This window comes from Primulina huaijiensis, chromosome 3 (assembly GCF_012295235.1).
Source record: "Primulina huaijiensis isolate GDHJ02 chromosome 3, ASM1229523v2, whole genome shotgun sequence".
NCBI lineage: Eukaryota > Viridiplantae > Streptophyta > Magnoliopsida > Lamiales > Gesneriaceae > Primulina > Primulina huaijiensis.
This window is the reverse complement of record NC_133308.1, coordinates 5,877,564-5,900,699: the sequence shown is the minus strand read 5'-3', so window position 1 is coordinate 5,900,699 and position 23,136 is coordinate 5,877,564. Positions and strand designations below refer to the sequence as shown.

The following is a 23,136-nucleotide window of genomic DNA, read 5'->3' as shown; positions in this document are numbered from 1 at the left end:
CAAAATACGACCCGTGAGATCGTCTCATATAAATTTTTGCCATAAAAAAAATACATAACTACAACTCATATTGTATAACACAAATAACCAAAATTACAAATATATAAAACATATAAAAATAAAAAAAATTCCTAAAACTTGAGATGCAGAGAGTCAAAGTAAACTAAAAAAATCTAACCGGATTTTGACCCGTTCTCAGTTGGCAACGGTACCGATCTCCTCAATTTTTAGACGGATGGCATATTTGTGGTTAAGTGAATAAAATGGGGGTGAAGGATAAGGATGCCAGACTGTCCCGCCAATATATTACAAAATTACATACATTCCCAGGTATCACATTATGTTTGTCCCCACGCCCTCCTACTTGGCCCTTTTTAAAAGTTAAAATTTAAATTCAATTTAATAACATATATTAATATAATATGTACACACTAACTATATATATAATACTATTTCAATTGGGATTTGTATAATATTTTAGATTTCACCACCTATACAAGAATTGACTAATTCATCCATCGTTGCATGCAAATTCTTGACAACTCAAATTTCACCTTTTAAAATTTAATAATTAATAATAGGCTTAGGTTTATAGTTAAAAAATATTATAATGGAAAGAGGTTTGTTTGTTTTATTTATGTTATTAATTTTTATTATAGTTGGATCAAAGTTTTCATCTTTGACTCTTTACTCTATAAAGTTTTGCACCTTAAAATCAAACATTTGACAAATGATTCATTTTCCCTCGATGAAGTTTCATTTTCTTTGTTTCGGCGCATTATCATTGGATGGAAATAAAATGTCATTCATACGAAATTGTTAACAGTATAATGACGAACAATGAGAAAGGTCAAAGCATAGCAATCTACTTTATCCTTATTCTCAACGAAATTTGTGAAAGATAAATTATAGTTTTAACAAATAAAACGATGACGTAAACATACAATGTCTCCCCAAAGAGAGACACCTATTGATAAACATACAACGACTAAAATGAGCTACATACTTGATAGATTCGATGAAAATAAAAGGACAAATCATGAATCTATTTTCAATTAGACATCGATTACTATTTTTTTAGCAGGCATCGATAAAAAGTTTTGCTTGTATCAGTTGTGAATATATTTTCATGGCTTAAAGCGCCTTTAGCCCGGCAAACTCACGCAGCTTCTCGCAGAGTATGAAGGTTATAGTCGTCTGTGGACCTAATCTTGCGAAAATGGCAAAGCCCCTGGTCGATTTTCAGGATGTTATCAAATAAAAGAACAGAACATTAATGAAGGCTATCAAGATGAAAAAGAATGGGTTTAGGAAAATGTGTAGCATAGGAATATGAAATGTAAATAGAGACCAATCCAGCCGGAAGCACAGAAAAAATCGCCCCCTCAAATAAGGATGAACCCAAGAATATGGCGAGAAGGGGCAAGACAGGACGGGGGGCAATAGATATGGGGAAGAATCCTTGCATTTTCAGAAAATTGCACATAGATAACACAATCAGTTCTGGAAATTCAACGTCAGCCAATGCTGGCAACCGAGCATATTTGATTTATGGGGTGGATAGTGGGGTGTGAATTTAATGACTACACATTGAACTTACCCTTTGTAAAGACCCCGAGGACCTTCTGTTAGCAGAACCTGAAATCATAAACAATGTGGCATCAGACAAGCAGGCTAGCATACCACCATCCTAGGCATTTCAAACATCTTAGCACATGGAAAATTTGTATCTAAAAACAGCATGGTAACAAGTTTTCGACAAAAGCGGAAACAAAAACTAGCAAACTCTGTTGCATAGAGGGTGGCTGTTATCAATAAAAGAACGATCAATCCACGAAATATATAAATATAAACTGAGTATAAATAAAGAAGCAAAAATAACACAACCTGATATGCACAGTGGATTCCATTTTTATAGCTTCCAACTCTTTTAGATTCTCTTTGCAGCATAAGTCTGGTTTTGACCATATCAATGGGAGCGGTCACAATCGTGCTCACTGTGCCTGCTATCGTACTTGCACTTCATATGAAGAAATCTAAAGTCAGAAACAGCTGAAAAAGTATGTAATGTAAAAAATTACATTCTACACTCATACTGCCAGAGAATACATCACTTCATAGAGTTGAGGTATCAATGCATCGAAAGTCAAGTAAATGAGAACATTTCGAATTTCTAAGACAGAACTACTTATCTCTGTATCAATTTAAGTTATATCATAGCATGGAAATTTAAGTTGATGACCAATTCCTTAGGAATTAACTTATTCCTCAATTTTCTTTGCTCCTTGCCTCTACAATCTTTTCTTATGCTTTTTTACTCACGAAAAGAGGTCGTTTCATTTGAAGACACCATTTACAGGTACTTCTGAACATATAAGAAGGAATACGACATCAAATTCCTTTCATTGCCTCATATAGCCCTTTTTGGTTCATCTAAGATGAAAGTTTTGCATGGAAAAGGACATACATCAACGCTTTGTGGTATAAAAGAGAAGAATAAAAATGCAGTTGGGTGAATTTAAGGGGCAGTCTAGTTCCTAAAATATCGAAATTTCATGCCTTCCCATTTTTAATCTAGACTCTAGAGTGAGCAGCAGGACCTTTCAGTGGCAGCACAATTGGAAAATCCTTCTGCTTCAAATGTGATACATACAGATTTAATGTAGTGGAAATTACAAACAGTGCCAAATTAATTAAGAGAAACAACCCACAAAACAATATAATGGAAACAAATTATATGTATACAAGGAATGATAGTTTACCAGAGATGAAGGTAAAATCCTTCCTGAAGAGAGGTCCGTCTTGTCAAAGCCTGCATTTGTAAATTTTGGAAGATCAAAGGGCCATTTCACACTAAATTCAAGATTAAAATCAACTAAAATAGAGTGAAAATAAATGGCCAGGACTTAACCCTCTTGGACTCATCATATGTCACCAGTTGCGATGCAGTCAATGCAGCAGCTCTGGTCATTGCAGGTGCAACACCTTTCCAAAGAGCTGCCACCCCCTCTTCTGAAGCAATTTTTCGCATTTGCTCAATAGGCCCACGAGCGGTTTTCGCATTCATCTGCAGCCGTACCTGAGAAAAAGTAGAAAAAATAAAAATTTTCAGAAAAAGGTAAATAAACCTTTAACTTTAGTACCTTCAAAACTTCCACTGGATTGGTGAGTGCGGTTGCAACAGCGCCAGCGAATCCGCCAGAAAAAATCTTCACCAAGACATTGGTGGACTCAAAAGCCAATTCAGAGACATACTTTGATGGTTCGTATAATCCTAAACGGAGACCTCCATAAAGAACTGACCTCATTAATGCAGCAGTCAATCCCAGGTACAAAGACTTCGGTCCTTCATTCTTGACAACTTGCAAAGAGAGTCTTCCCTACATACCACCACAAATCAACACAAGAGTTAGGAATCTCTCCTCCTATGCCTATATTATTATGAAACAAGAATTTGATCATAGAAACATAAAATCATGATTACACACCATGCCAATCAATGGACCTCGCTGGCCAACAAGTTGCATTTGCAGCCTAACTTTGAGAACATCTGCATTCCAGTATTAGCTAAATTATACACTTTAAATCAAACGATAAAACTCAAGTCTCAAACTAACATTTCTAATTTGACGAGCCACGTAGACAATAACTTGGACAACTCAAACCGTATCTTATAGACTCAACCTACACCCTGCTTTACTAGATTCAGAACTTTGATAATATCATGGTATGAGATGGATAATAGGTAAACACTTTTCCCCAAAAAATAAATCAATAAATTTGTAAGTTGTAGATGACTAAATATGAACTTAGTTTTTCCTATCTAACAGTACTTTTGCCTTATAGTCCAAATAGTAATTCACAAATCTCGATGACGAATAAACTCGAGGTTGATAGCTATTTACAGTGTGTTGTCAATATTCAGAATCTCAGATGGTAGTGCAAATTTCATATGCATCATTAAATAAATGAAAATTAAAGCTTCCAGCATCCAGGATTCTTAATCTGATTAGGATTGGCCAAAATAACTGATTCGAGTGCCGATGTTTCCTGTTGACCAGGGATCCAGCAACAATCCGAAGTAGTTCCCTATTATTTTTTTCAAGCTGAGCGGATTCAATCTAAACTCCAGTTTGATTGACAATAGATATTGTATACAACTCAAAGTAAGCAAAACTATAAACAGCATCGTGTTTGTCATCAAAATACTATGACAAAACAATACCAGAGAAACCTTTAGCAAAAATATCGATCAAACAAAAAATTTGGAGCAAAATACAGGTAGAATCTAGAAAAAAAAAACCTAATGGATGAGTAATCCCGGTTGCTGCAGCAACAGATATTCCACTCGTACCAAAGTGATACATAGCGTAGGATGGCGAGATCCCCCATTTTGATCTGCCCGATCCTAATAATGTTGCATTCAGATTACAAATCAGCCACGACAAAATGCACAATCTCGTAACAGAAACAAAAGAATGGGAAACTGAAAAGTACATACAAAGATCTGACAAATCAGCTGCGCAAAAAAAAAAAAAAAAAAAAACNAAAGGAACCTACTTAAATCAAATGATTCTGAAAATGGAAATAATTTGTTACCGGAAGAGGAGTCGCCAGCCATTGCTAATGAATCGGCGAAGTGAGGCCTATGTTGATACTGCTCTCTTTTCTAGTTTCAAGTTTTTTGCAGGACGAATAATTGGATGAGCACCGTTAAAAAGGAGTGACGGATTTCTCTGAAAACCGCCGGAGGAAAAGAAGCGACGCCATCCATGTATACGCGCGTGCGTGCGTTCGTTGTTGCTCCCTTTGTATATGTAGTCGCATTGGCTGGGGGCAAAATTGTAGTTTTAATATAGAAATATTCCTGCCTTTTTTTACCGGGACGTGTTCTTAAAACTAGAGCTTTCTTGTTTTTGTTTCTTCCAAATATTGTATTTTAATTATTTAAACAATTAAAAATCTGGATATTTGTTTTGATATTTGTTTTAAGACAAAAACTTGTGTGAGACGGTCTTACGGGTCGTATTTTGTGAGACAGATCTCTTATTTGGGTCATCCATGAAAAAGTATTACTTTTTATGCTAAGGATATTATTTTTTATTGTGAATATTGGTGGGGTTGACCCGTCTCACAGATAAAGATTCGTGAGACCGTCTCACAAAAGACCTACTCTTGTTTTAATTAACTACACTATTTTGTATATATTTACAAATTTTGATTTGAATTAACTGAAAAGTTAAATTATTGATCAATCAGGTTCCAATTTAATAGATGTTTTGATGTATCAAAATATTACTTTTATCATGACTGCGAATACCGAAAATTCTGTAAAAATAGTTTATTTTTTTTGTTGTTATCTGAATCACGGATTTTTTTATATGAGGATAAAAGGACGTAATTTTTTTTTTAAAAAAAATGCATACAAGTGTGTGCATTTGATGTTTTTGGTTATATATATGAAAAGATCTCTTAACTTAGATGCAAAATCCATGAATTGTTCTTCTTTGTTAGATTTGAGGATAAATTGATCATCAGTAAAGAAATCATCCACGACTTCTAGTTCTTCATTATATCTCATAATTTCTGTAATTTAACATTATGAATTATTTTTTAAAATTATATGCAACTCAACAATATTTTTCATTTAAATTATCCGCAATTTTTTCATCATGAATAGATTTGATAAAAAAAAAATTGAAGATTTGGTCATCGGTAAAACACATCATCCATAACTTTCTAATTATTGAGTTATATACCATAATTTCTATTTAAATATTATTAAATAAATATTTAATAATTTTTTAAATGTACGTACATTAAATATTATATATATGTATGTAATTCGTATATACAAATTATATATATATAATTTATTACTATTATTAAGAATATCTGTAATAGAGACAAAAATGGTGTCTTGGTCTGTTTTTTGCTCTTCCAATTGTGCCTTAATGTGATACCAATATTACACTTTTTTTATTCCAACAAACACTTTTGTTTTTATTTTTTTTAAAATTACAACAATTCAAATAGCACTTTAGTTCTTCGATAATTTATCAAATTTTACTTTAATCTCTCAATAATTATTAAAAAAAACTATACACACATACCGCGTGTGCAAAGTAGCTAGTAACATTATATTGTTATATAACAGTATAAATATTTGTGTGTATATAATTATTTATATATAAATATTATGTACATATAGGTCTAAGTTTTCTGTTGTTAGTCAAAGGAATGAATTATTATGTTTTAGATCTTCCGTTTTTTGTTAAATCAATAAGAATTAGTTTGTTGTTTGTTTATGGTTTTTTAATGAGAATTTTTGTTTTGTTTTTATATATATGTTGATAATATCATATTTTCTAAGAAAATATGGATTTTATTTTTTAATTGTAATACTCAACATGTTTTTATTTAAATTATTATTTTGTTGTTTGATATATTTAAGTGCAGGCATGGACACTGTTTCGATAATTTTATATATTGGTGGCAATGTTATCGTAAGACATGGAACAATCAATTATAGTATTGAATTAAAGGGGTGAAGTTAATTCGTATAACTAGATCTACGACATTATGTGAATTTATTGAAACAGTTCATCGGAAGTTAGATATCGATGACACGAAATCTAGGTTGAACTTTTCAACTAAATATTCATATATGGACATATCGTGTTTAGTATAAACACATGTTGTCCTTGATGATAATACTTTACAATTTATGTTGGGTCTTAATTCCGATGTGCAGTACATATATTGAATGTGAGACCATCGAAAATAATGCACTAACAAATGTTCTTGAGTTGTACATGCCATGTATTACACAAGACCTAAGCATGATATGATTTGATCAGCAAGCCAGTGTGTCATGTGGGTCACATTCTAGCTTCTACAATCCCAAAAAAGAGAATTACATAAAAACATGGTTTTTAGAAACAAAAAAGAAATGATTGCAGTTGTTAAAGAATTTTCTGTTAGATGTGTAACACGTGAGTATCATTTTGTTGAGAGCACGCTGACTACATGAAAAGTATGTTGCAAGAATAGGTCATCGATCATGAATTGTGGATGGGGCCTCCAGGCTTGTTTGAAAGCAAATATGGGTTATTTTTAAATCACTAAATATGGTAATCGACACATATGTATCTATAGCCAAGTTGGGATTGACCACAGAAACATTGATTGCCTATGATCTTATTGGTGTTGTTCACTTCAATCTATCTTGCGAGCTTAAATAACAAAGTATCAAAGAAAAATATGGTTATGAAATTTCATATCTTAAGTGAGGCATTTTCTAACATGCAACTCATCAGTAAAAGTTTTAAACTATGTTTTTTGGGCTTTATGACCATGTGTAGATAGGTTCCGATATTGCCGTAAAATTATTAGCATTGATGGCACTCATTTATATACAAAGTATAAACACAAAATGCTTATTGTCGTAGATTTAGATGCCAACAATCAAGTACTACCATTGGCGTTTGCACTTGTGGATGATGAGAAATATGATTCATGGAAATAGTTTTTGAATCTTTTGTGTGTGAATGTTATTCACGGTCTACCAGGAGTTTGTCTTATATTTGATAGACATCAAGCCATCATTAGTGCTATCGAAAGAATACCTCACTTTAATCATCCATGTGGTGCACACTGTTTTTGCCTTAAACATGTTTGCTCTAATTTCAACTCACAATTCAAAAATGTTCATCTAAAAACCTTTGTTGGCAAGCAGTATCACAACATCAGGTTCGAAAATTTGACGATATAATGAATGAAATTAAGAACAAGCAACCAAATACACACATATTTTTCTTAAATTGATAAACATAAGTTGGCTCTTTCCCATGATGGAAGTTGGCGCTTTGGTATCATGACAACAAATATCTGAGTGTCTTGACGGTGTTCTGAAGGGTTCTTGTCGGCTTCCGATTATAACAATAGTTAAGATAACTTTCCAATGACGTGCAGAATATTTTATGGACAGCATCACAAGATGTCAACATATGATCCAAAATAACCAACATTGGTCTGACTGTGTTCCATAAATATGATAAATGGTCTGTGAGATCCAACGAACACGGTGTAAGTCAGATCGAGATCAAAGCTAAGCAGGCAATCGTGAAAATCGGGGGGCGTCCAGGGCGAGGTAAACATGTCCAAGTTGCCACAATAACAACGCATGAATGCTCTTGTGGAAAATGGTCAATATTTGAAATTTTTTATTCTCGTGCAAATTGTACGGCAAAGCACTTTGGGTTAAATCCTTCTATGTTTATGCAGCCATGGTTCGAGATGAGAGAATACATAAACACATATGAATGAAGATTTCATGCTATTCAAGATGATCACTATTGGGATACACCACCATTCGAACAACACCCAATCCAGTCCGACGTCAAAGACGAAAGAGATGAATAGAATGACCAGAATTCGAAATGAGATGGACCAACCCACCATTCGAGAAAAGCAACGCCATCAATGAGAAAATGCATCAAGATAATAGCAGTATATGTTTTTCTTCATGTCAATTGTACGGTAATGTGCATTATTTAATATTATTTTTTTAACAATTTTGTGCTGATTTAATGATTCCAAAATATTTTTTAGATCATTTTAGATTTGGAAACACATGCGAGGAAAGAAGACTAGAAAAGACAAGAAACACAATGGTACGTTTGTCAAAAATATTTCTATTATTGATATCATTAATTTTTTTACAAAAAAAAGTGTTATCATTATTATTTAGCGATTGATTTGTAAGAAATAAAATAAAGTCGTCATGTCAATTAGTTAATATCAATTTTAACAATGATTATGATTTCTCACCGAAATACTAACTAATATATAATTATTTTTGTTTCATAATTTTTGTGTATTTTGCAGGACTGTGCCACAATTCAGCATCACTGAATCATAATGTTAATATTATTTTCTAGATGCACAATGTAATTCAAATTGAAACTATGTTTTAAACTGCTGTATTTTGTGTTCCATGTTTTTTTTTTTTTGTATTTTGTGTTCAGTGTTTGTATCTTGATAAACAACTTTGTTTTTTTTATTGCTTTTGTATTATGTCTATTAATTGAACTTTATATATTTCAAATATATTACTGTATAATTTATTTTTTTAAGCATACAAGTAAAGCAACCACTTTAATATTGACAACATACAACTATAATAAAAAAACAATAAAATAGAATTTAATATTGGAGGCATGCAATTAATACAAATAAAATGCAACATAGTCAAATGAAATTACATAAAACTAGCACAAAATAACAATAAAATTAGAAAACTAAATTTAACTACAAACATCTTCCAGTTCCACATTTAGGCTGGCGTTTTACTCGTTTTCCTTCATTATACCACAATCACCCGAAACTTCGTCATTCACATTTTTTTGTTCATATTTCCTTCGCCCCGAATATTCGTCATTCATATTTTCTTCTTCCTTTTATGTGTCTTTTTCATTCACATTTTCTTCATCTGAATCTTCATAATTCATATTGCCTCTAAGTTGGTTGTTTTAGATTCTCTTTCCTTATATCTCCGAATATCTTGGGAAGGGAATATGTGACATGTTATAATTTGGGTTCATCCTATTCACGTTCCATCCATATCCATGTATAAGCATATCTGTTAAAGAAGGAATACACGGCTCATTCGATGTTTGGAAACCATGATCCTCGTCCATGTAAACTGGTTATAATGACACATGGTAATATGTAGTGTGAGAAGTTCCGCCTTCTTAGCAAACTCCAGTGTGGCTGAGACGACTCTTCAAAATTATGTGAGTGAGGTGGTTCTTGATTACGACGAGGATGAGATATGTCTTGAAATCAATTCGGCTCGTATGTTCTATCAAGCATTACACAAAGCCTCTAACCAATTTTTATAGTTTATGTAATAGCAGACTCCAATGCCTCACAAGGTTGATCTTGTAACAAAAATCCGTGAAACCAACTCTTCAAAACTTCAGCATCGTTTCTCTGAAAAATAATTAAAATAATCATCATTAAATGAACAAACATTTAAAATATTGTAATGGAAATTTGAAAAACAAGTATGTTATAACAAATTTATCATAACACATATAAGATTTGCATCACCAGGGCTATTTCATATTCTGCTTGCAGATCGACAGGAGTTATGAAACAACGAGTTATTTTATCATACCACATCATGTGCTCTCGTGTAATGCCTGTAAGGCCCAACTATCATAATTACAATTAATTATCAAATAATATTGATTTAATTTAAATCTACAGCGAAGAATTATTAAAATACTTAAAAATAGACCTCATGGCTTATAAATATTTCTGCATGACCTCCTCATAAATATGACATATCAATTTTTTTTAAATCTCTGTAAAAGAAAAATGACTCAGGGACGATGCTGCGGTGTTCATAAACAATCACGCACAAGTTCCGGCCAAACACAAATCAACAATTCAAGAACAGCGGTTCAAATAAAGCCGACAAGGCTGCATAATATTTTCTTCGTCTAGAAATTGGTTTTCAGCATAGTAAGCAAGTAGAAGAGTTCACTCGAAAGCAATCAACATAAAATGAATCCAAACACACTATGATAACTCCAAATAGCCATACAACTACACGAGTCATCTCTCCGGTCAATAGACTCTGACATAAAACGGATCAAACTCCAAAATAATAAGAGTAGATTAATTGAGAGAATTCAACTCTGACAACCGAGTAATCCTATCTCAATCACGAGCTCCACAGACAGAATCTCTGCCTGGTTTTTCAAAACTATACGGGTTACCTACCATGATACCCATCTGCAACCACAATAGCTCCCCCCAATATAAAATAGTGATGTTAGAATTCTGGTATGAAACATTTCAATAATAAATATAAATCATGCATAAATATATATAAAATGAAATATGTAGTGCATGAACATTGCTCAATAACAATAGGAGAATAAGAGCCAATAAACGGTACGATAGCAACAGAATTAATGCTCAAGCAACAACACACATGAGAGCTACATTGTCATGCAGCTAAACCGATGTGAGGTATGTCGTGTTGTCTCTCATAAACACCCACTACTCGACATCCATAAAACTGATAACAATAAAACATGAAGACACAATAAAGGAAAATGTATGACGTAAATATTTCTAGTGTATATCACACAGAAAAAATGCATCAAGAAATAGACAATCATAATTTTGGTATCAAAGATAACTCGACTCGAAAGTCTCTAGCTAATTCCGAAATAACCACGTGTGTCAAGAACACAATATAAAAGAGGAATGTGTCACAAGAATGATAAGGCTCAGCATTATTGTCATAATATCATGTCTTAAACTAAATGTCATAAGTATGTCAATAATTGAACATAAAATCAACAAGGCATTGACAACTCATACGACTCCACATAATCACACTAACAACTATAACAACACATAAATATGTTTAAAACATAATTTATACATTTTCGTCGTATGTTACCGGACTGTAACATACATAAACTGACTTTGAACCACAACAAACTCAACTTTGATCTCCTCAGCCCAACGAGTAAGATAATATGCCGAATAAATCCACTATTCGTCAACAAAGCTAAAATAACCAACTTATTTCTCAAAAAAATACTAAAGTTGAATTTATTTACTAAAAACCCAAATTATCGATTTGATTATCAAAACTTCGTCTCAATATTCTAAATCTTTCACCAAGTTTCATAATATATCCAAAAATATTCTATTTCACAAATTAAATCCAATATTCGACTATAATTTCCAAAATAATCTCACAATTAATTCGATACTAATTTATAACTTGACAATGAACTATTTTAACTAATATCTTTATTAATTCAACATATTAATTTATGACAAACTAATTACAACAACATATAAAATAAATATAAACTATAAAAATATTTTTACATAAAAACAATATAAAAATAAAATGAAAACTAACATATTATTAACGACAATTTTTAACATAATAAATAAAATCACTTCAATTTTATTACAACACATAATAAATTTAACAAATTATATACAAAAAAACATATTAGAAAAATGTATGTTCTCGTAAATATAACATGATAACAAATTATAATAATATAATAAAAATTGACAGAATAGTTGTTAAATAGAAGTAGACACGATGATATTATAACAAAATTTAAAAATAATAATACAGGCAAGAAAGACAATCACTGCATAATTATTAATTAATAAAATAAGCTCAATGGAAATGTACACGTCATCAACCTGTAGCGAAAAATGATTGGATGGAGGGAGAACCGAGACATATTGGGCAAAAATGGGGCATTCCGAGAATCGAACTCGGGACCTCTCGCACCCAAAGCGAGAATCATACCACTAGACCAAATGCCCTTGTTATTGTTGGTCCACATTTTATTAAATAATGTATTAATTATTTCAGTCATTATTCGTTAAGAAATAGGGTTTAAACAAGGGTTTAACTTACGAAATCTCATTTCTGTGGTTGGCAATACAATACAGTCAAGATATTTTTATTAAAACATATCCAGATTTTATAAATATTTAAATATCATGTTTGATATTAATTTATATTATATTATTAAGTTTGAAATCTTTAAAATAATTATCTTTTGATGTCATTGTTTGTTTTAATAATTATATATATTAATAAAATGTTAAAATTTTAATGTGAATAACTGTAACTCAGTCGAGAGTCTTTAATCATCTAAATATCAAGTTGTAAGTTCAATTTTTACTTGTGTTTTTTTCTTTTTCTTTTTAAATTCATATATTAAGGTATAGTTTGGTACACCTTATAGAATAAACATGTGATACATAATATAATATAAGTTAAGGATAAATAAGATGTAGGATATTATATTTAATGTTTGGTATAATTTTAATAAGAATCATTAAATTTATATATTAGATTGTAATGACAAAATTAACCTTATCACAATAAATTTTATAATTTCAAAGTTGTTGCTTGAGTTTATATTTTTTATCAATTCATGCGCCGACAATACTTGCATGATTTATTTATTTTTACCTAATTTTATAAGTCAAATATCAATTTTTAATTTTAATCGAGTGATACTAATAATTTTTTTGAGATTTATAAAAATCATTTATATAATTATCTCGAATTCATTTATATAATTATCATATTATATAATATATAAAAATAAATAAAAATATTTATTTGATTTTAATTTTATATTAAGGTCGAAAAGCAGGGGCTTTTTACAAGATGAAACTTTAAATATTTATAAAAATCATTTATATAATTATCTCGAGTTCAAAACACCATTATTTTGATAATATACAAAAATAAATAAAAATATTTGATAGGATCTATGATTTTTATATATTGAGGATAATTAAGTCATTTGTGGTGTTTTTTATCATTAAATTAAAATTATCACATCTCATAAAAGAGATATTTTATCCTTGTATAAAATTATTTATCACATGCCCGTGATATTATCATGGACTTTCTAAAAAGCTACCAAATGTGGGATAAGGAGGATTATTTATCAATCAATCTCTTATCCAGTATACCAAACTATATCTCAAATGACAGTGTGATTTCTCTCTATATTTTATAATTATATTTTGATCTTCATTTAAATATATTAAATAAATTATAAAAAATATTATAGAAAGACGTATCCGTTGCAACATTAAAAATATACTAAACTTCTATTATTTATATTTTAATATTAATATGTAATAATAACGTTAAAAAAAAAAAAAGGCAGAGGATAAGGTAATAGACCCAAAAACTCTCCCCTTTCCCCCTCTTTTATTGAACTTTCCGTTCCACAGAAACTCAGCTGCATTGCTGTTATTTTTACATGGCAATCGCAGCCGCTAACTGGTGGTTCTCCGCTTCGATTGCTTGCGCCGACTCCCGTCACTCTTCCAACCTCTTGTGCACTTCGCGCAGACCTTACACATATTGCGTTTCCGAGTCTTCTGAAGCTCCGGTCGAAGGAGCATCTAAGAAATACAAGAGGAGATTCATCAATGAGGTACTCTAATTGTTTCTAATATATTTGGTTTATTGTTTCTTTTGTTTTAGCGATCTTCGTTAATTGGATGAAAGGTGTAGATTCTGGAAATTTATTTAGTGTTCGCGTGTTGGGATCGTGGATCTCTTATGAAGAGAAAGTTGCAGGGAATAGTTGATACATATTTACTCTCTTTGGAAAAGATGGCTTCTTGCACTAGGTTTTCGAAGTAATGCTTCAGCAAGAAAACAAACAGCACTAGCCTGTTAAGATTCTTTTGGTATCCTGTATTTGAATACATTATTTGAAAGCCCTGTTGAACAAGCTACGGAAAAAGAGTTATATTAATCGAAGATGCACCAATACATCTTTGCTCGTTTACTTTCTTGCAAGAGAATACTTATTGAATTCAGTGTAGGAACCTAAAGCAAAAGGACTACTAAGCTTACAAAGCACTATAATTACTAGTTCATGCTTTTATAGTTTTGATATCACACAAAAGTTTCAACAGAGATCAGCTTACTCAGGATACTACATTTTGGAAGTCAGACGGTAGGGGTAGTCAGAATAAAACCGGACTGTCAGCATTTAAATCAATTGGTGTACCGAAGAATGGGAACAAGGGAATTCCGGTTGACTCGAAGGAACAGCAGGTACATATATGCGGTGCCCAATTCCTCATTCCTTCTGAAATCTCAATCATGTACAACTCACATATATGGCATTTAATCCCTATATTGTCTTGACTAATTTATTGTTTTTTTCATTGAGAGAAATATGAGGCTATGCATGGAACCTGAAAATCACAAGTTTGATGTCAAAAAGGAATAGCTAAATGTAGGATTTAGTCAAAACTGTTCAGTAATTTGCATGCACATTATTTGAAGGATTATTGGCTAAGATGATAATTAAGTTCCTTAAAATTAATCAGTTATAAGTTTTAGGTAGAGGCTGACAATCTTCAAGACGCTGCTTTCCTTAATGCTGTTGTGAAGGTAAGTACGTCATCTATTTAAATGTTTTGAATACAACTTTTGGTTCGGGTTCTCTATTTGTTTTTCATGGAGTTGCTGTTCAGTTTCTCTCTTGTTGTTTTTCTTATGAGGGAACATACTTTTTCTACATTCATCCCACCTTGTTCTTTCAGGTTTAATCTTTATACATAGCCATAGAGCCTATGGTCTAATCCTCGATCCAAACATTCATACAATTTACTATTTACAATCTACCTTTCAAGTGTTTTTCTGCAATGTGACTAGTTAAACTGATTTCTCTGTGATTTTATAGATAAAAGATTGATTTTTCGATAACTTTTCTGTCTGAAATAGTTTATAATTTATCTCTAATTTTAGCAGCTTGTTAGGACCAATGTTCAGCAGTTGTCTTCCCTACAAGATGCTCTTCTCAACAATCACATTTTACCTTGTAGATAGATGAATCATTAAAATAAGTGTTGTATTCCAAGTATTTTATATATGTTCCTTGATAAACACGACTAAGTGATGTTTCTTACCAATAATTGCTTTCAGGATGAATTGTGGTAACATACATTATACTTTTTCTTTGTTTTGTGCTAAAAAAATGTTCTTTGTTTCATGAAGCTTGCTTAGTGTTGTTAATTTTTTTATTGCTTAATGGGGTTAATAACTTGTCAATGTTTTCAGAAGATATATAGTTGTACAACTCAAAATCTATTCCAATAGTCGTGCTTACAAATTAATTTCCTTTTTCAGTATTTACTTGTTAGCGTCCCTGCAAACAACAAATTTATCAATATTCTAAATCATGTCGTGATTTTCGTCCTTAATTTATTGGAAGATCATCCCTTTTACAGGTATTTTTTATTCCTTTTTGCCTCTGTGTAGGTTTATTGTACTCACACTGCACCAGACTATTCCCTTCCTTGGCAGAAACAAAGACAGTATACGAGTACTGGAAGGCATGTCTGAGTAACATTTTTCATGTCTTTTTTCCAAAAAATGTGACTTTTACATCTCCTTCGTTTGCACTAGCACCTTTTTTTTGTGTCTAACTGGTTTGGTGCTTAGTTTTCTTGAAATTAATTAAAATTCAATTCTGCAGAGTGATTAATTTTTATTTCACTTTTAAATTCATTATGATAGTTTTTATTCTATTACGCAGTGCCTTCATGATCGGGGATGGAATGCTTTTGACAAATGCACACTGTGTTGAACATGATACACAGGTAATATCTGAAGCTTCTCCGCTTTAACACATTTCTCACTAGGAGAATTTCACAATGCATATGGGCTTGATGCATTAAAAGTGAAATGACTAGCCCGTGCGTCAGATACCTAGAAACAAATTCGTCATTCAAACATCCCAAATTCGTCAAATTTAAAACAAATTTTGTTTCAAAACAGTTTCTTCATTCTATTTGATGCTTTCTGTTTAGATTTGTTTTGCTCGTTCTCTCTAGCATATTGTATACTCAGCCTTCTAAATTTGGTCTTGAAGGTCTTTTGCTGTGATTGTGTTTCAGGTTTGCGTGTCATTTTGTGTTTGTATTCTCTGGCGGCAATTTAGATGCTGGGGATTTTTATTATGTACATCATCATGTCCTTAGCTGCACCAGAGGTGTGTTATAGTTATTTGATGGGTACTTTCGATCTGATTGCAGGTCAAAGTAAAGAGAAGGGGGGATGATACGAAATATGTTGCCAAGGTAGCTTCTTTAGAATTTAGTTATCTACAGCTGTTATGAACTTTTTTTTATGCTTCGACTGATAAAGCCATTAAAAAGTATGATTGCTAATACAAACTATATGTACCTTAGCCTATAATTCAATTTGATTATGCCACTTGCTCTCTGATCAAATTGTATTATTGTAGGTTCTGGCAAGGGGTTTAGAATGTGACATTGCTCTGATTTCAGTTGAGAGCAAAGAATTTTGGGAAGGATCTGAGCCCCTTCACTTTGGGCGCTTGCCTAATTTGCAGGTTCAGTTGATCATATTTCTCTATCTATGACTAGTATTCCTTTTTTTTCACATGCTCTTTGACATGAAAATAAGAATTTCAAATTTTCATCAATTTCAACTCTCGGTTTTGAAGGTTTTTCATTTTTGATGCTATCCGCATCGTGCTCAAGAGTGTTACTTCTATAAAGTGTGATACGGAAGTAATTTCATTTCATGTTTCCTGTGTTGAATATTCTGTTGATCATAATTCTGTTGATAAACTTAATGTATAAAATTTACGAGAGCTTCAAAGTTGGCATTTGAATGATAATATATTCCTTCTGTTGGATGGATTACATCCCTTCATAACTGATGCATTGTCTTTTCTGTGAGGTGTTGAATTGTGAATCAATGTTACATTCTTTGTTCTTCACCATTGTGGGACTCGTTAAGTTGAGAAACCAAAAGGAATTGAAGTGATACATCATATATTACATGTTCCAGTACATCACATGCATATTGATTATTGATGAACTTCCAAGTACATATGGAATTACATCTGTCTGTTTTAATATAACCATAAAGGATAACTTCAGTACCTGTCCTTGCACAGCTTCATTACTTTCCCTATCAAATTTGCAGGATTCAGTGACTGTTGTAGGATATCCACTAGGAGGAGATACTATATCAGTGTCTAAGGGTGTGGTATCAAGAATTGAGGTTTGTTCCCTCTATCAACATCTCAGATCATATATTTTTGACCAAAATTTTTCATTTCATTATTAAGGATTTTGATTCCTTGGCCTACATCCAAAATGTAACTTTAGTTTATTCTAGAAAGTGCAATTGCTTTCTCTCTCTTTTTTTGGGTGATGAATTATTATTATGAATTCGATACAAAAAAATTCATTTTGTTTATTGCTGATACTTGATAGACAAAAAAATTAAATGTCAAAGTCTTTTTTATTGTCAAAATGATAGAAAAAGTGTATCTTGATGTTGGAAACTTGGTGGAAATTTGCGGTAGAAGTGTCTCTCTCTCTCGCAGGACCAATGACTAAATAATCATTGCACTGTTCCATATCTTGTGAGGATCTTATGATAAATTTTGACTGGGGCATAATTGTTCATTTTTCAAGCTTCTATCTTTGGCAAACATTTGCATCAGTTTTTAACTGTAACAACTTTCTCCACTAATGACCAAAGCACTGGCTTATTTACTATTATATTCTATCAGTTTACATATTTGCATGTCAAATTTTCTGTTTCGATAAGAAAAATGGAACTGCAGTTATAATGTTACATAATTGTCTTGGGTCTTGTACTTATATTTTAGGGCTTGCGATTTTTGTTTATTGTTATCATACATCTTCAGGTTACATCATATGCTCATGGATCTTCTGAGTTACTTGGCATTCAAATTGATGCTGCCATAAATCCTGGTAAGTGTACATTTTAAAATTAGAAATTATTCTTTCCAAGGGGAGTAAATTTGTTGTTGGTCAGATGTGCCCCGTATATTCCAATTCGCTTTTATAAACTCAACTCTTGTTTTTGGTTCTTATTTATTTGATTATGGCTTTATATTTATTTGGTTTCTTATAGATAAAAATATGAATATTTATTTCTCTATTTTTGCCTTATCCCAGCCATGTACCCCGTCATTTCTTTTGCTAATCAATAATTCACTGTTTAGGTAATAGTGGCGGCCCCGCATTCAATGACCAAGGGGAGTGCATTGGAGTGGCATTTCAGGTTTACTTAGATTTGACTGTGAAAATACATTGACTTTAGAGTTAGATGTTAGCCCTCCATATTTATCAGCTTTGCTGTGGGAATTATCCTTTTCGCAATACTTTTTCTCAGTTATCATTGTGCAGACTTTATGTCATGGCTTTAAAGTGCACCATGGTCATATAAAATCATATTCTCAGAGGACCTTACCTTTAGGTATACAGATCCGATGAGGCTGAGAATATTGGCTACGTTATTCCTAGTATGGTTGTATCTCATTTTCTTGAAGACTACGAAAGGAATGGGAAATACACTGGTGAGGATTCATCCTCGTGAAATCACCTTTTCATGTTAATGTGTCACTTTTGGTGTTATTGATGTTTCTTGGCTTTTATAAGAAGTTTATTATGATGTATGTGAGAAAGAGCTTTTCAAGCTACCTGTTACCTCTTTCAAATGTTTGAGGTACATTCTGGGATACTTTTATATACCAAGTTTGCTAGACATCTCTTTGAGAGGAAACCATCATTATTCACACTCAAAACAGTTGCTTATTTCATACATAGTTCGTCTAGGTATATGTGCTTTTAATCATTAAGGTGAGTCTGTTACCTCATATTTGCAAAAGCATAATTGTCAAGATCTCAATCCTGATTGTTGGACGTCAGGACTGTTTAGATTTTGCATGTTCATGCTCTCCCAAGAAACAATTTGAATTTTTTTTATGAAAGAAATTTATAGTAAAATAAAGGCATGAAACGTAAAATTACCTCTTTCTACATGTCTTTCAAGTAGAGGAAAAGTTCACATAACCATTTGAGTCATCAGTCATGTACATGCAAATTGGTTAGGGGTGAACCTAGCTGTTTTCGTACTTCATCACATGGGTGATGGGGCAATTCTTCAGAAATTTGAGTTATTATTGTATGGGTATTAGGCTTGCAGAGTTAATTGGGCTAATTTTCTTCCCTCGAGGCCATGAAATTATGTCCTTCCTAGAATTATTCCTAAAAGATGTGGCACTGAGAAAATATAAAGGCAATTTAACTCATTTTGTATCTATTTCTTTTTATAATCTACTTATATTCAGTTTTATCGTTTGTTTATATAGAGTACTCTCTCTTCTGTAAGCTTGTGGCAAAACGAAGTTTCTGTTACTTGTGATAAATTGTTAACAAATACCTTTGCATAAATGTCAGGTTTCCCTTCTCTTGGAGTGCTGTTGCAGAAATTGGAGAACCCAGCTTTGAGGGCATGCTTAAACGTACCCTCCAATGAGGTCTGCCATTTTCTTGTGAACTAGAAGGAAACATAGATTTGTGTGTACTTGTGCAGAAATTTGTTTTCAAGATTACATTGATACAGAAAAGCTTCAAATATGGTTTTTCTGATAACCGACAAACCGTTTGTCTTTCAGGGTGTACTTGTGCGGAAAGTTGAGCCAACCTCCGATGCTAATAATGTGTTGAAGGAGGTATATCTACCTTCGTAAGTCTTATAGGGCTTTCTGTTTATCTTTTCTATATTTATGGGTTTACTTCAAATTATTATTTACCTTGCTACGCCCTCACCCAAGTTACTTCGATCTTGTTGTCCATGCTTTGTTTGTTTACTCCACTTTCATTAAACATCTGACATCATATACTAATTTTTTTATGTGACTGATGAACTTTTCCACCTTTTGTAGTGATGCCTTTCTTGTCTTCCTATGTGCTTCAAATCAATTATTGATGTTCTCAATTAGATTGTGAAGCTGACAGTTTAAGTTTTGGTCTTTCAAATCCTCCACTGCGCATTTACTGGTTTCCTGGAAATAAAATGTTGAGAATTTCCTGATAAAAGGAGCCGCTGCATTCTTCAAAACAAATTTGATTTTTTATTGCCACAAAACAGACTGAATTATGTATCCTAGTTCATGTTAGCTTACCTGATTTGTGGGAATTTTTTAAAAAAAATAACTGACAGATTTCTGGAAAACTCGATTCTCACATTAAAAATTTAAGTTAAATTAAAATTTTCAGTGTTTAGCGAATAAGGTTGGTTGTTGGTCATATTTTTAGCGGATTTTAAAACACATAAACAAATCCATGGAAAAAATTAGATGAATGGGGTTTAAGAGCTAGTCGTGTTATCACGTTATAACCTTGTCTATTGTCTATTATCAGTATCAAACAGTATGAACTATAGCTGTGCTGCACATCAAATAACATTTGTTTCCTGTTTTTCTTCCAGGGGGATGTCATTGTAAGCTTCAACAATGTTTCTGTTGGATGCGAAGGGACAGTACCATTCCGGTCAACAGGGCGTATTGCATTTCGTTATCTTATTAGTCAAAAGTAAGGTTACCTTGGGTAGGAAGTCGATTTCATATTTCTCATCATGAAGTTGATCTTTGTCCACTTTGTACTTCAATCGAAAAAAGAATATCAATTTTACATCCCAAGCTGCATAATCCTTTTCCAACAATATATGTTAGTCTGTAACATAAATGTTTTGTCTATGTTTCCGGTATTATTCTTGTCAGATGGTGGTTCTATAATTTTATAACTGACATTCTCCTCTTAAACTTAGACCTCTCTGTGAATTCGCCTGACTGAAGCTCAAGTCTAAATTGATTATCTGCAAGTACGTTTGAGTTTCTATAACATGAATCTTGTCGATCTAATATCATACTCTGTTAGGTTTACGGGTGATGTTGCAGAGCTTGGCATTATTAGGGGAGGAAAATCAATGAAAGTTCAAGTAGTTTTAAATCCACGAGTTCATTTGGTAATTGTTTTTTTTTGTGGTGGCTGGGTTTGACTGTTTAACTTTTATACTGATAAAATCTCTGATACTAATATATTCTTTTCAATTATTTTTACCTGAAGGTTCCTTACCACATTGATGGAGGCCAGCCTTCATATTTGATTGTTGCTGGTTTGGTGTTTACTCCTCTTTCAGAACCTCTGATCGGGTACCTTTCTGAGATTTGTTTATTTCTGAGATTTGCAAGTGTATTTGATTGTTGCTGGTAAGCTTATATTGTTGATATGTGTGTTTTTTACAGAGAAGAATGCGAAGATAGCATTGGGGTATTTTATTTTCTTCTTTCCTTCTGTTATTCTTATGTCAACATGGAAAACATTATCATGTATTTCTTGAGTTTTACGGTTGATTAACTGCTTCTTATTTTCATTACCTTCTTCTTATATTCAGTTGAAATTGTTAACAAAAGCACGATACTCTATGGCAAGATTTGAAGGAGAACAGATCGTAATATTATCACAGGTATGTACATAGCTGTGAGTCTTCCCTCATTCAAGAATTTTGTTCTTTTATTTCCAAACCCTTTGACATCACTCCTGGACACGTGTGGACAGGCGTTTAATTGGTTTAAACAAAATTTGAACCCTCCTCCACTTTTCATCTTTGAACCCCATCGAGGATCAAAATGAGAGTTTTTCAAGAAAATCGAGGATTATTGATACCTTTTTCCAACAAATAATTATATTCTTCACAGTTTTAATTCCTGTGTACGGCATTTTGTGGCTCACTATTTGTTTTGTTGTATTTTGTACAGGTATTGGCAAATGAAGTAAACGTAGGATATGAAGAGATGAGCAACGAGCAGGCAAGTAAAAAATACCCATACTTAAAATGCATATGAGTGCATCTGTATGCGGGAATGGCATTGGGAATTTTGGTTATGGATGACAAAAAGTTTAGCGAAAAATTCCATATGGGATCTACCCCCTTGTGCGTGTGTGTGTGCGTGTGCGTGCTACGCTTACCATGATTTCTGAATTTCATCTAAACTTAAGTAGGGTCAATGACAGGTTTTGAAGTTAAATGGCACGCGGATCAGAAATATTCACCACTTGGCTCATCTAGTTGATTGTAAGTGCTTCTAGACGTAGAATTTTCTAAAAAATGACCTGAATTGCTATTAGACTCCGCCATCACTGTCTACTAAATTTTCGAGTATGTACTCGTTGATCAGCTTGCAAGGACAAATATTTAATCTTTGAATTTGAAGACAACTTTTTGGTTGTTTTGGAGAGAGAGCAAGCTTTAGGTTCATCAACCAGCATTCTCAAAGGTTATGGAATTCCATCCGGAAGATCAGAAGATCTATCAGAACCTTATTTGGGCTCCATCGAACCACAAAGCGATGCTATAATCGATCAAAATGAGTATGGTGACATTCCCGTCTCAAATTCGGATATTGGTTTTGATGGTCTTCTTTGGGCTTAAAATTCAGTCTTTTTCTTACATTTTGTTCGTGATTATTTATCAGTGTTCTTTTTCTTTTAAAGAAAATTTTGCCAGAAATTAGTCTTGTTGTATTAGTGATTGTAGAGAATAAAGTCTGCAACTGTAATTCTTTGTGATTTATAGGAAATGAAATCTAGTGGCTTTTGCTTGTCGTATGTGGCTGCAGAGGTATTTTCGTTATTGTTAGTGTAGAATCTTGAAATTTTCAGACAAGAAGA

General features: G+C 32.4%; 2 protein-coding genes and 1 non-coding gene across 4 annotated transcripts; 1 reads left to right on the top strand and 2 right to left on the bottom strand.

Moving 5' to 3' along the window:
- Positions 1-912: 912 nt before the first annotated feature.
- On the bottom strand, positions 913-4,822 carry LOC140973353 (uncharacterized). Of its 2 annotated transcripts, none has more exons than XM_073436076.1 (9): positions 4,600-4,822; positions 4,304-4,408; positions 3,489-3,550; positions 3,144-3,380; positions 2,912-3,079; positions 2,763-2,812; positions 1,888-2,020; positions 1,601-1,638; positions 913-1,205 (listed from the first exon to the last, which is right to left on the bottom strand). In XM_073436076.1, exons 1-9 carry the CDS (start codon positions 4,619-4,621, stop codon positions 1,160-1,162), a joined length of 861 nt encoding a protein of 286 aa, XP_073292177.1. In that variant the 5' UTR covers positions 4,622-4,822; the 3' UTR covers positions 913-1,159. The 2 variants fall into 2 exon arrangements, with proteins under 2 accessions (XP_073292177.1, XP_073292176.1); XM_073436075.1 differs by having other exon boundaries at positions 913-1,231; positions 4,600-4,820.
- Positions 4,823-12,312: 7,490 nt separating this feature from the next.
- On the bottom strand, positions 12,313-12,384 carry TRNAP-UGG (transfer RNA proline (anticodon UGG)). Its single transcript has one exon. It is a non-coding gene; the product is annotated as a tRNA-Pro (tRNA).
- Positions 12,385-13,762: 1,378 nt separating this feature from the next.
- LOC140973352 (protease Do-like 2, chloroplastic) lies at positions 13,763-23,069 on the top strand. Its single transcript, XM_073436074.1, has 21 exons — positions 13,763-14,027; positions 14,534-14,659; positions 14,951-15,001; positions 15,872-15,945; positions 16,149-16,212; positions 16,648-16,692; positions 16,860-16,967; positions 17,570-17,647; positions 18,303-18,369; positions 18,624-18,682; positions 18,878-18,977; positions 19,861-19,940; positions 20,079-20,135; positions 20,894-20,997; positions 21,343-21,430; positions 21,532-21,617; positions 21,711-21,735; positions 21,860-21,931; positions 22,224-22,274; positions 22,480-22,540; positions 22,644-23,069. Exons 1-21 carry the CDS (start codon positions 13,851-13,853, stop codon positions 22,895-22,897), a joined length of 1,827 nt encoding a protein of 608 aa, XP_073292175.1. The 5' UTR covers positions 13,763-13,850; the 3' UTR covers positions 22,898-23,069.
- Positions 23,070-23,136: the final 67 nt, after the last annotated feature.

Coding starts and splice junctions, on each gene's coding strand:
- LOC140973353 (XM_073436075.1), bottom strand. CDS start 4,621: ATGGCTGGCGACTCCTCTTCCG. Junction 4,409..4,599: donor GGCTGGCGACTCCTCTTCCG/GTAACAAATTAT, acceptor CAACATTATTAG/GATCGGGCAGATCAAAATGG. Junction 3,080..3,143: donor ATCCAGTGGAAGTTTTGAAG/GTACTAAAGTTA, acceptor ACTTTTTCTCAG/GTACGGCTGCAGATGAATGC.
- LOC140973352 (XM_073436074.1), top strand. CDS start 13,851: ATGGCAATCGCAGCCGCTAACTGGTGGTTCTCCGCTTCGATTGCTTGC. Junction 15,002..15,871: donor TCCTTAATGCTGTTGTGAAG/GTAAGTACGTCA, acceptor GCCTCTGTGTAG/GTTTATTGTACTCACACTGC. Junction 21,932..22,223: donor AGATCGTAATATTATCACAG/GTATGTACATAG, acceptor TATTTTGTACAG/GTATTGGCAAATGAAGTAAA.